Source organism: Piliocolobus tephrosceles, chromosome 13 (assembly GCF_002776525.5).
Source record: "Piliocolobus tephrosceles isolate RC106 chromosome 13, ASM277652v3, whole genome shotgun sequence".
Classification (NCBI taxonomy): domain Eukaryota; kingdom Metazoa; phylum Chordata; class Mammalia; order Primates; family Cercopithecidae; genus Piliocolobus; species Piliocolobus tephrosceles.
Window position 1 is genome coordinate 61,840,741 of NC_045446.1, and position 13,801 is coordinate 61,854,541.

Consider the following 13,801-nt stretch of genomic DNA (forward strand, 5'->3'; position numbering starts at 1 on the left):
TTTTTTTTTTTTTTTTTTTAATTATTATACTTTATGTTCTAGGTTACATGTGCACAATGTGCAGGTTTCTTATATATGTATACATGTGCCATGTTGGTGTGCTGCACCCATTAACTCATCATTTACATTAGGTGTATCTCCTAATGCTATCCCTCCCCCCCTGCCCACTGCAAGTTTTATTTTATTTTTTTCCAAGATGGACTCTTGGTCTGTTGCCTAGGCTGTAGTGCAGTGGCGTGATCTCGGCTCACTGCAACCTCTGCCTCCTGGGTTCAAGCAATTCTTCTGCCTCAGCCTAATTTTTGTATTTTTAGTAGAAATGGAGTTTCACCATTTTGGCCATGCTGGTCTGGAACTCTTGACCTCGTGATACCCCTGCTTCAGCCTCCCAAAGTACTGGGATTACAGTCATGAGCCACTGCACCCAGCCACAAGTTTTATTTTTATGTGATCAGAATTACTTATCTTTGATTCCTGAATCGTGTAGGTTTTGATTAGCAATGTCTTCCCCCATATTCCAAGACTCTGTAACTCCTTTTCTGATGCTTTTGTCTCTTATTCCACAATAATGTAATATCCTAACATTTTATTTTAATATACTCTGTTTTCCTCCGACAGTTCTCTCTCACAACAAACTGCATTTGTGTTGCTGTTGTATATGCCTTATACATGCCTCTCCTATAAACTAAAAGATGAATACAATCAATTAAGAATTTTACACCCACAACCTTAGCAGCAGTGTATCATGTAGGGAAATGAGAATTGTGAGTCACCAGACACACACACTGTTGCAATTCCCTAATTATCACATCTGCTGAAGCAGGCCCTTGGCTTTGAGAGGAACATTTCCTGAGACTTGCATATAAACACCCACATTCCTGAACTCTGCATTTCATTATTTAACAGGTAGACTAGCGCTGTAGCTTTCGGCTGTATTTTTGGGAGGCATTAGCTAAATGGGTGTTTCTCTGCAGCTTCTTATTTTCAGTGATGGAGATTCAAACTCAAGCCTCCTGTAACATGAGCATTTGGGTACTTAATGATTAGTTAATATACAAATGTTAAATGTACAGATACATAAGATTTTTTTGTATGCTTAGATTTAAGAAACCAATCTTAGTATAAAACGTTTTATACTGTCCCTTGGCATGTGATTTTTCTCCTGCACTATGTGTTCAGACTAAGAAACATCCATTAACTCATGGACATAATCATTTCTTGTTTTATAGTGATATTAACTATCATTAGCACTATCAATTGCACACCATTGCCTTGGTTACTTATTAATAATAATAAACCTTCGTTCTACAGGTTTTCCTTGAAGTAATGGCTACATATAGTAAAGTTGATTGTAATACTAAGAGACACATAGAAAAATCTTTCTGATGCTAATAGATGCCTTAGATCAATTTAATAAATTCTAACAATTTTGGAATGTCTCAAAAGGAAAATAACCATTTTCAATTTTTTCTTGATTTTCTGTGGAGTTTCTAAGGCCGCTATTACCATTTTGCCCCCCATATAGCTTCTTTATAACTGCTACAGCTAATCATAAATATAGCACATTTTTCCTATCTTGACAAATTACCAAAACTTTATTATATCACACAACATCGCACTCAGAATGTCTCTCATATTCTGGACCATTAGTTCTTTCATTAAACAAAAAGCCATTTGTGCATAAAAGAAGGCAAATCTGGATAAAAATACCTATTTTTCCATTGATAAATTGCAATAGTCAGTAGTCATTTTATGATAATTCCTTTACAGACAACCCAAACCTCACAGTGCCTTTTTTTTTTTTTTTTTTTTTTTTTTTTGAGATGGAGTTTTGCTCCTGTTGCCCAGGCTGGAGTGCAATGGCGTGATCTCGGCTCACTGCAACCTCCGCCTCCTGGGTTCAAGCGATTCTCCTGCTTCAGCCTTCCCGAGTAGCTGGGATTACAGGCATGTGCCGCACGCCCGGCTAATTTTGTATTTTTAGTAGAGACAGGGTTTCTCCATGTTTGTTAAGCTGGTCTCGAACTCCTGACCTTAGGTGATCTGCCCTCCTTGGCTTCCCAAAGTGCTAGGATTACAGGCGTGAGCCACCGCGCCTGGCCCACAGTGCCTTTTTTTATTCTTCTGTGGATTATTGAAATACAGTACAGTGATTTTAGACTGATTCATGGGTCATCATCCAGGGATGCTGTAAAGGTGAGGGCACACATTTAGAGTAGAATTTTTCATCTATTTTATATATTTGAGTTTCACCTAAGTTTTTGTTTGGAGGCAAGGAGGTATTAGACTACCAGAAAATAAAAAATTCTGTAATTGGTGCTGTAAACTATTTCCTTTGATGAAGTAATACAGTTTTAGTATTTCTTGGAGCTTACATGAATTACTAATGGTTTAGAACTTTAAAAGAAGTCTTATTCTTTGTCCCAAAGCTGTCCTTTTTAAGGTAAAATATTGTTATTGCTGCAATGTTGTCTTTTTTTTTTATTTTTGAGACTGAGTTTCACTCTTGTTGCCCAGGCTGGAGGGCAATGGTGTGATCTCGGCTCACCACAACCTCCGCCTCCTGGGTTCAAGTGATTCTCCTGCCTCAGCCTCCCAAGTAGTTGGGATTACAGGCACACGCTGCCACACCCAGCTAATTTTTGTATTTTTAGTAGAGACGAGGTTTCTCCATGTTGGTCAGGCTGGTCTTGAACTCCTGACTTCAGGTGATCCACCCGCCTCAGCCTCCCAAAGTGTGGGATTACAGGTGTGAGGCACTGCGCCCGGCCCTGTTGTCTTATTTTTAATGAGGTTGGACGGTCAGAGTAATTTGTTCAGTAGTCATCCTTACTAATTTATATTGTGTGGATTGTCTTGGTATAAACTTCCTGTTCTTTTTTGATTGTGATCTCAAAGCAGTTCCCATACAGCATTTTTGACCTGCAAGTATTATATCTTTAAAGTGATTTTCCTGGTAAATGATATTTGTTTCAAGATGCAGTTGGTATGTTAAAAACAACTTCAGAAGCCATGCCTAGTGATGCATGCCTGTAGTCCCAGCTACTCTGGAGGCTAAGGTGGAAGGATTACTGGCACCCAGGACTCAGCTTGGGTGACATAATGAGATCCTGTCTCTCTTTCTCTCTTTTTTTTAAAAGGAACTTTAAATCTTATAAATTGCCAATAATTTTGGGGAAACATGTTGGGAAATTGAGTGGATTTTTTTTTTTAATGCCAGTAACTTGTATTCACCATATTCTCCCCTATTTTACACTTCTAAAATCACCACTGACAACAAGGATTCCCTAAGCAAAATTTAGCAATACAAGTTTCTGCAATGGGTTTCCCTCTGGTGAAAATTAGTTCTTAGTCCAACCACTCTGGTTCGTGCTGAAATTTGAGTCTGTTTAGTAACCTCACCAGGAGATGTTGAGCTTTTTGTAAAACAAGTTTGTCTAGATAAAGCCGTTTTCATGAGATGGTATAATTGAAAGTGTTACGTTGTATTAGTGAAAGACAATATGTTGGATTTAGTTTTCTGTAGTTTAGTCTGTAAGAAAGATGACATGATTGTGTTGAGTATTTTGATTTGCAAGTATTGAATTTTAAGAATAATTTTTAAAAATTCTTTGGAAATCTGTTCTGCTATAGAGTGGCAGGCAGTTAAGAGGCCTGGTTGTCAGGTACACCTAGGTTTGAACCCCATTTCTACCATTTATAACATTGTGGCATCATGCTAATTACTAAACCCTGAGTTTTCTCCTCTGTTAAATGGGAATAATAGTTTCTACATCAGACATACCAGCTAATTTTGATGAGCATATAGTATGTACCTGATCTCTTCTAAATGCTTTATGAATGTTTATTCATTTTAATTTTAGGATAAATGTCTAAGCCATATGTTACTTCATGTTATAGTTGAGGAAACAAGCACAGAGAGATTTAAGTATTTTACCTATGATGTGTATAACGTACTGTCCCAGTGCTTGATCTGAAGTAGCACTTACCATATTCCCCCCTTTGTTGAAATGAGTGGTCATTATGAAGTTTCCAAATGTATTATATTTTTAAGTAACTGACCTCTGCCACAACACTGAAAGAATCTTCTGTGGTGCTTTTCTCTTTCCTCTTGTCTCCGTAGCTCTTGGTGCTGGACAGGCATCTTTGTTTGGGAACAACCAACCTAAGATTGGAGGGCCTCTTGGTACAGGAGCCTTTGGGGCCCCTGGATTTAATACTACAACAGCCACTTTGGGCTTTGGAGCCCCCCAGGCCCCAGTAGGTAAGTGTCAGTCACTTTAGAAGGCTTTTCTTAATTTTTTGCTAATACTTGCTGACCTGATTTTCCATCCTACCCTGTCCTATTCCTAGCAAGGCATTACATACATGCATGTCATCAAACAATTGTGTAATAAAGAAGGGCTTATTAATAGATCCTGGCCTACTCTGCTTTCCCTGCTCCTAGGCCTCCTCTCTCAAAGAAACCACTTTGTTAGCTCTTTTTAATTCATCTGATATATAATTTAATTAATATCTCTAAATGTGCTTATATTGCTGTGTTTTGGTTTATTAAATCTAAGTAAATTTAACCTGTTATGGTAAATGAGAATTTAGCTCATGTATCACCTCTACTTTATTTACTTTTTCTAATATAATTATGTTTACTAAATTTACTATATTTCGTAAATTTAATTTTATCTATTGAAGTGTTTTTCTTTTATTTTTTTGAAAAGGAATCTCGCACTGTTGCCCAAGCTGGAGTGCAGTGGCGTGATCTCATCTCACTGCAACCTCCACCTCCTGGGTTCAAGCGATTCTTCTGCCTCAGCTTCCCAAGTAGCTGGGATTACAGGTGCACACCACCACGCCCAGCTAATTTTTTTTTTGTATATTGAGCAGAGATGGGGTTTCACCATGTTGGCCAGGCTGGTCTCGAATTCCTGACCTCGTGATCCACCCACCTTGGCATCCCAATGTGCTAGGATTACAGTTGTAAGCCACCGCGCCCAGCCTGAGGTGTTTTTCATACTTCATTCATTTGAATACTCCTTCTGAACTTTGGAAGTGTCCACTTACCACTTTATTATTTATTTTGAATTTAAGGAGATTAACTTACTTTTTTTTTTTTTTTTTTTTTTTTTTTTTTTTTTGAGATGGAGTTTTTGCTCTGTCGCCCAGGCTGGAGTGCAGTGGCTCGATCTGGGCTCACTGCAAGCTCCACCTCCTGGATTCACACCACTTTCCTGCCTCAGCCTCTTGAGTAGCTGGGACTACAGGCGCCTGCCACCATGCCTAGCTAATTTTTTTGTATTTTTAATAGAGACAGGATTTTACCATGTTAGCCAGGATGGTCTCCATCTCCTGACCTTGTGATCCGCCCACCTCGGCCTCCCAAAGTGCTGGGATTACAGGCATGAGCCACTGCGCCTGGCTGAAATTAACTTACTTTTTAATTGAAATAGCTTTTTAAGGAAAATTATGGGCTGGACACGGTGGCTCACGCCTGTAATCCCAACACTTTGGGAGGCCGAGGCGGGTGGATCACGAGGTCAGGAGTTTGAGACCAGCCTGGCCAACATGGTGAAATCTCGTATCTACTAAAAATTCAAAAATTAACCGGGTATGGTGGTGCCTGCCTGTAATCCCAGATACTCAGGAGGCTGAGACAGGAGAATCGCTTGAACCCGGGAGGTGGAGGTTGCAGTGAGCCGAGATCGCGCCACTACATTCCAGCCTGCGTGATAGAGTGGGAGTCCATCTCGACAAAAAGAAAAAGGAAAAGAAAATGATGTTCCACAGGAAGTGAAAAACTGGTTGTCATCTGGCATAAATAGAGTAACTGAGATAAATAGGATAGATGTTTCTGTACCACTAAATTATCTCCCATACTATCATGATACATGTGTCACGTTTTGAGACACCTTTGCAAATTTAAGCTACATACTTACATATTTTTCTTATTCTGTCAACAAGGTGCTGGTATTTCTTGAGTCTTCTTTGTCAAATGAGGATATTAGTACCCTTCCCTGTGCTTTTATTACCCTTATTTGTTTTCTCATCTTTTTTTTTTTTTTTTTTTGGAGACAGAGTCTTTCTCTGTCCCCTAGGCTGGAGTGCAATTGTATAATCTCGGCTCACTGCAACCTCTGCTTCCCAGGTTCAAGCAATTCTCCTGCCTCAGCTTCCTGAGTAGCTGGGATTACAGGTGCCTGCCACCAATCTTTAATGCTTGGTAGTCCTTTCATTCCTATTTAAGATTAAAAATAGGCTGGACACGGTGGCTCATGGCTGTAATCCCAGCACTTTGGGAGGCTGAGGTGGGCGGATTGCTTGAGGTCAAGTGTTTGAGACCAGCCGGCCAACATGGTAAAACCCCATGTCAACCACAAATAGAAAAACTGGCTGGGTATGGTGGCACAGGCCTGTAATCTCAGCTGCTCTGGAGGCTGAGGCGGGAGAATCACTTGAACCTGGAAGGCGGAAGTTGCAGTAAGCTGACATCATGCCACTACACTCCAGCCTGGGCGACAGTGTGAAGCTCTGTCTACAAAAAAAAAAAAATATTTATATATTTATATTTATATTTATATTTAAAAGGTCACTGGCAACTTTTTGTATGTGAGTAGGGCTTACCAGTAGGTTTTACTTTAGAGTGAGTAATCTAGAAACCAACTATGATCAGACAGAGGGTTGTCTAAATGTTAGAATGTCAAATTCTTAGCTCTGGGATGATACCAGTAACCACAGTAGTTGCCCTTCTCCTTTTTATGTGTTTACTTAGAGAGAGGCCTGCTTTGACCTGTGTATTGAGCACCAGTGATTAGGAGGATGGAAATATGTAGTTTTCTATATAAACTTCATTTATCTTTTTTTTTTTTTTGAGACAGAGTCTTGCTCTCTGTCCCAGACTGAAGTGTAGTGGTGTGATCTCGATCTTGGCTCACTGTAACCTTCGCCTCCCAGGTTCAATTGATTCTGTTTCCTCAGCCTCCTGAGTAGCTGGGATTGCAGGCCCATGTCACCACGCCCGGCTATTTTTTGTATTTTCAGTAGAGATTGGGTTTCACCATCTTGTCTACGCTGGTCTTGAACTCCTGACCTCCAGCAATCCTCTCGCCTCAGCCTCCCAAAGTGCTGGGATTACAGGTGTGAGCCACCGCGTCTGGCTTAGACTTTCCATTAATTCTTTCCTCTTCCTGGTTTCAATTCTGCTTCATCAAACCTGGTATTCCCAAGTCCCTAGACATCTGGGATTCTCCAAGGTAGATATGCGTCATTTGATCATACTGGTAGACCCTTGGACAATATGAGGGTTAGGGGTGCTGACCCCCACACAGTTGAAAATTTGCAAAGAATCTTTGATTCCCAGGCTTTACTGACAGCATAAACAGTTAATACACATTATGTATATTATATATAGTACGTACCATATTCTTACTATAAAGTAAGCTAAAGAAAGAATATATTATTAAGAAAATCATGAGGGGGAGGAAGGGGTTGGTCTTGCTCTCTCAGGGATGGCAGAGGAGGAAATCCACACATAAGTGGATCAACACGGTTCAAACTTGTGTTGTTCAAGGGTCAGCTGTGATTGCTAGTGAGTGTACTCTAAACTATAGGTTTCTGTATCCTGCTTGATAAGGCCTCTGTCCGCATCTTTCCTCTAGAAATTTGTCAGATTTTCTCATGTGTTCATTTGCAACCTTCCCATTGTCTGTCATTATGGGTTTATATATATACATTTTAATATTTTTTAGCCATAGATTTTAATAAGGTCTTTGGAGAGAGAGGAGGTGACTTCGAGTTTTCATTGATCTCTGTGCAAACTTTATACTTAGCTTTATCTTTAAAAATAGGCTGGGCGCGGTGCCTCACGCCTGTAATCCCAGCACTTTGGGAGGCCAAGGCGGGTGGATCACCTGAGGTCAGGAGTTCGACCAGCCTGGCCAACATGGTGAAACCCCGTCTTTACTAAAAATACAAAAATTAGCCTGGCGTGGCGGCAGGCACCTGTAATCCCAGCTGCTTGCAAGGCCGAGGCAGGAGAATTGCCTTATCCGGGAGACGGAGGTTGCAGTGAGCTGAGATTGCGCCACTGCACTCCAGCCTGGGCGATACAGTGAGACTCCATCTCAAAAAAATAATAATTATTATGTTTTAATTTTATTTTTTTCTCATTTTTCATTGGTTTTAGTAGAAGGAGGTAGTATAAATTATTGTTAATAATGCCATTTTTACTTATATAGCTTTTTGACTAGTTTTTAATAATCCGTCTCTTTTTCCAAAGTTCCTGACACAATAATTTAGTTAGTATTAAAGTTGTGTGTCTTAACATTACTGCCCATTTAAAGGTAATTGTATTTACTTTTAGAATGTACATCTTTGTACCATGGAATCTTAGTTGAAAGTACTTTAGAACTATGTGAGTCTAGCTTGTCTTAAGAAAACCTCAGGTATGGTGGCTTCCTTACAGGCGGTACAGTGTGTTGTTCTGTTCTGGTTGTTTAGAAACCAAATCCTGCCTCCATAGAGTTTCCACCCGGTGGTTCTACTTTTATTTCGTAAAGCTAAGCAAAACCAGTCTAGTATAATTTCTTTTCTTTCTTTCTTTCTTTCTTTTTTTTTTTTTTTGAGAGGAGTCTTACTCTGTCACCCAGGCTGGAGTGCAGTGGCGTGATCTTGGCTCACTGCAGCCTCCACCTCCGGGTTCAGGCAATTCTCCTGTCTCAGCCTCCTGAGTAGCTGGGACTACAGGTACGTGTCACCATGCCCGGCTAATTCTTGTATTTTTAGTGGAGATGCCATTTGGCCAGGCTATTCATGAACTCCTGACCTGAAGTAACCTACTCACCTCAACTTCCCAAAGTGCTGGGATTACAGGTGTGAGCCACCATGCCTCGCTCTAGTATAATTTATTTGTGGTAACCCACTGACATTCTTCTGGATAAAGTATCATCAGATTCTTGTGTTTCATCAGAAGACTTGGTTTGTATACGTTTCCCAATCCCTTTAATCATTTGGTTATGATTTAGTGTTTTGTAATCTTTTCTTTTGAAATTTCTTCAGAATTTGTTCTTTGGAAAATTTTCAAATTATTTTGACCAAGCTTGAATGTAATACCAGTAGTTGCTTAAGTAGTGCTTGTTTTCTTGTTTTTGCTAATCTATCAAGATACTCGCTTATCGGTGTCTTTAAATACTACAGTTAACACAAAATTTGTATTTATTCATACAAATACACACTCATACACTTTCTTGTGTTTGGATTTGTTAAAGGAAGTTTTTGGTTTGGTTTTTTTTTTTTTGAGCACACCCAGGTAGAGTGATTTGTACTTGTTAAATGATGAGATCAACTAAGGTTTCCTAAATGAGTAATTGCCTGTCCAGTAACAAAATGACCAGTGAGGTTTGCAGTTCTGTAAAATGTTTCTTGAGTCTGCTTGCATAGTCCCCAAAATAACAGTATGTTGTTAATCTGTAGTACTATATACCCCCAAAAAAATGCTTTTCTTTATTTTTTGCTCTTAAATTGGATTTAGGAACTTTCTCAATATAGATGATTTACTTTGTGCTCTTAAAATTGACATCTCTTGGTTTGAAATCCTGAGCAAACTTGTCCTGTCTTATTAAATATCAACATGAACGTATGGTATTTTAGTATTTATTGAATACATCAATTTTAAGAAACCTTTGACTAAGGTGGATCTACTTCGTTTTCATTAATTTAGCTATAGCAGCCCATTCTGGTTTTTTTTGTTTTGTTTTGTTGTTTTGTTTTGTTTTTTAACTGCTTTTGTTCTCCATACTGCCTCTCCCCAGTCCCTACAACGTTGTGAGACTTTTCATAATGTTTTATGTCACTTCTTTACTGTGGATTATTGTATTATCTTTTGGCAGTAACTTTATTTGTAAATGTTTATAAGGGGAAAAGGTAGTATTTTTGCCTGTAAAATGACTTTAGTATGATTTGAGTTTTGATCAGTATTTTTGGAAAGAGATTTTTATCTTGCAAAAAGATTTCGCCTTCAGTCAGGGTATACTTTAGTGGTTTTGCTTTTTTTCTTAGTGTTTTACTTGTTACAATGGTAGATCGTAAATAGTCTTCATTGTTACTTATGTCTGTTCCCTAAATTCTCTGCAATTGATAACAGAAGTTCTTATACTTCGAGAGAAAATTAGACTTAGTGATTTCTTTTTTCTTTCAGTTTATATTATTTGAATGTTAAATAAATGTAAATAATAAACTTAGAAGGATAACCTAACCGTTTTCTTCAGGAGGACACCTGGATTGGGGGGGAGAAAAACACATTTCTGTTTGTATGCTGACTTCCTCTGTAGCCTTAATGTACATAATATTTTTATCCTGGAAATTTTACTTAATAAATCAAAGGTAATTTCATACTTCCACAATGAAACAAATTATTATTTTTAATAACTACATAACCTATGATGATGTGTCATGATGTTTACAACTTTTTTTGTTTGTTTGAGACAGAGTCTTGCTCTTTCACCCAGGCTGGAGTGCAGTGGCGTGATCTCGGCTCACTGCAACCTCCACTTCCTGGGTTCCAGCTGGGATTATAGGTGTGCACCCCCATGCCCAGCTAATTTTTTGTGTGTTTAGTAGAGGTGGGGTTTCCCTGTATTGGCCAGGTTGGTCTCGAACTCCTGACCTCAAGTGATCTGCTCGCCACAGCCTCCCAAAGTGCTGGGATTACAAGCGTGAGCCACCGCACCCAGCCTACAACTATTAATGTTGGATACATAGGTTGTTTCCATATCTTGACTGTTATATATAATATGCACTGAATGCTTAGGAATTTTTTTTATTTTCTTTCTAGTTTAATTAAGTCCTTGAGTTAAATTTTCATGATTAAAAGTATGAGGTTAAAAAATAGAGGCCAGGTGTGGTGGCTGACGCCTGTAATCCCAGCATTTTGGGAGGCCAAGGTGGGCAGATAGCTCAAGTTCAGGAGTTCAAGACTAGCCAAGGCAATAAAGCAAAACCTCATCTCTTAAAAAAAAAACCCCACCCCCTTTCCCCACACACACACACACACACAGAGAGAGAAAATTAGCTGTTGTTGGCCTGGTGACTCACCCCTGTAGTCCCAGCTACTCGGGAGTCTGAGGTTAGAGGATCACTTGAGCCCAGAGGCAGAGGTTGCAGCAAGCCAAGATGGTGCTGCTACACTCCAGCCTGGGTGTGTGTGTGTGCGCGCGTGCGCACAGTACTTTCCCTGTTGTATATTGTCATATTATTTCCTTTAGACAATTACACATACACATGCTTGTATACACGCACGCACACACACACATACACACAGTACTTGCCCTGTATACTGTCATATTATTGCCTTTAGACAAACCCGTCTATATGTCTCTAGAAGTCAAAGACTGTGGCTTTTTATGCAGCTATTTCAGTGATAGGTATGCATAAAATATTTCATCAGGGTTTAAATTTTCTTTTATTTGATTAGTAGTGACAGTGAACACCGTAAGTGAATTTATGTGAGTACTGTATCTTATGAAATACCTCTTCCTAAATTTGACCTATTAGCTTATTTGATTCTTGATTTTCTTTACAGTTTGCTCTACACACATTCTGCCCCAGTGATACCATTGATCTGAACATTTTGAAGACCACTTCTTCAAAAAGAATACTGAGCTCTGTGTTATAAGTGCATCGTATCCTTGCATTTATATATAATTTTGTTTTCTTTTTTTTAAAAAAGCTTTGACAGATCCAAATGCTTCTGCTGCTCAGCAGGCTGTTCTTCAGCAGCACATCAATAGTCTAACATACTCACCTTTTGGAGACTCTCCTCTCTTCCGGAATCCCATGTCAGACCCTAAGAAGAAGGAAGAGGTAAATTTAAGGATACTTCTGTAAAATATCGTATCAAAGAAAGAGAAACTGAATGTGCAGAATGTAATTTTTTGCCTGTATATATTAAGGGATTAAGCAAAGCTAGGCATAATTAATTTTTTAAGACATTATTTCACTCAGCCGGGGGTAAATTATTTTTGCTGTATCTGGACGGTGTTGTAACAGTGAAATGACCACTACACTGAAGATCAAGCCCTGAAATAAGGCAGATATTAATATTCTCATTTTTAATTAAAACAATTTTTTCTAAGTTTTTTTCTTTTTGAGATGATGTCTTGCTGGTGTTGAACTCCTGGAAGCAAACCTCCTGCCTCAGTCTCCTAATATGCTGGGATTACAGGTATAAGACACCATGCCCAGCCCTATTGTCATTTTATAACTAAGCAAACTAAGGCTTAGAGAGGCTGACTTTCCTCAAATCATAATGCTCTTAAGTGGCATAACCAAAATCTTAACCTCTTGATTTTTGCATAGCTTTGTGTTTAATCTTTTATAACTCTAGTGTAAAAACATGATCTTTTACTCACATGGTGTTAAAAATGTAGTCTTTGGTCTGTTTGATCCTTGTTTTGCCACTAATCATCTGTGAGACATTGGAAAATAAGAAAGTCATTTTGCCTCCGTAAATTTGTTTCTTCTGTAAAATGGGGACAGTAATAGTGTTCAATGTTGAGGGCCAAATGAGATAATGCACACCAGGATCATAGTAAATTGCTCAATATACAGAAACTATTTTTCAATCACTTATGTCATTACATGTATCCCTCAGCTTTTTATTTTCTGTTTTTTCTGGTTTTTTTGTTTTGTTTTTTTGGTTTTTAGTTTTTTGTTTTTTTTTTTTTAAGAAATGGGATCTGCGCGGCACTGTGGCTCATGCCTGTAATCCCAGCTCTTTGGGAGTCTGAGGCAGGTGGATCCCCTGAGTTTAGAAGTTCTAGACCAGCCTGGTCAACACGGTGAAACCCCGTCTCTACTAAATATGCAAAAATTATCTGGGCATGGTGGTGGGCACCTGTAATCACAGCTACTTGGGAGGTGGGATAATTGCTTGAACCTGGCAGGCAGAGGTTGCAGTGAGCCAAGATTGCGCCATTGCACTCCAGCCTGGGCAACAAGAGCAAAACTTCGTTTCAAAAAAAAAAAAAAAAGAAATGGGATCTTACTATGTTCTTAAATTTAATCCTGTAAACTAGATATGAGAAGCAAGATAAGAATATGAAAGTACCTTTTAAAGTGACGTGTAAATGATTAGACGAAAATTATTTATGCAGCCTAATTTTAGGCGGCTGAATATGTGTAAGGCATTGTGTTGTTAAGTGCTGAGGATACAAAATGAAAATAAACAAGAATTTATTAAGGTTGCTAACCAATGACAAAGATCAGACAGACAAGCACTTAAATTTACACTGGTTCAGTAGAGTATATGTGATAATAGAAGTGTGTCTGTCAATGACGAATGGATAAACAAAATGTTTTATATCTGTATGATGGAATATTCAGCCATAAATAGGAGTAAAGTACTGATACATGCTATAACATAAATGAACCTTGAAAACATAAGTGAAGGCCGGGCACGATGGGCATGGTGGCTCATGTCTTTAATCCCAGCACTTTGGGAGGCTGAGGTGGGCAGATCACCTGAGGTCAGGAGTTCGAGACCAGCCTGACCAACATGATGAAGCCCCACCTCTACTGAAAAGAAAAATACAGCATTAGCGAGGCATGGTGGCACATGCCCATAATCCCAGCTACTTGTGAGGCTGAGGCAGGAGAATCACTTGAACCTGGGAGGTGGAGATTGCAGTGAGCCGAGATTGCACCATTGCACTCCAGCCTGGACAACAAGAGGGAAACTCCATCTCAAAACAAAAAGAAAGAAAATGTTAAGTGAAAGGAGCCAGACACAAAAAGTCACATGATTTGATTTATA

At 39.0% G+C, this 13,801-nt stretch overlaps 1 protein-coding gene across 8 annotated transcripts in view; it reads left to right on the forward strand.

The window, feature by feature from the left end:
- The window catches only part of NUP98 (nucleoporin 98 and 96 precursor), a 124,334-nt gene that overhangs the window by 46,804 nt on the left and 63,729 nt on the right, over positions 1–13,801 (forward strand). For 6 of the 8 annotated variants that reach the window (XM_023209572.2, XM_023209576.2, XM_023209577.3 and 3 more), the window contains exons 12-13: positions 4,124–4,264; positions 11,717–11,850. In XM_023209572.2, coding sequence (XP_023065340.1) covers positions 4,124–4,264; positions 11,717–11,850 — 275 coding nt within the window. The remainder of the gene's footprint in view (positions 1–4,123; positions 4,265–11,716; positions 11,851–13,801) is intronic. The other 2 variants (XM_026447484.2, XM_026447485.2) reach the window with 1 other exon arrangement.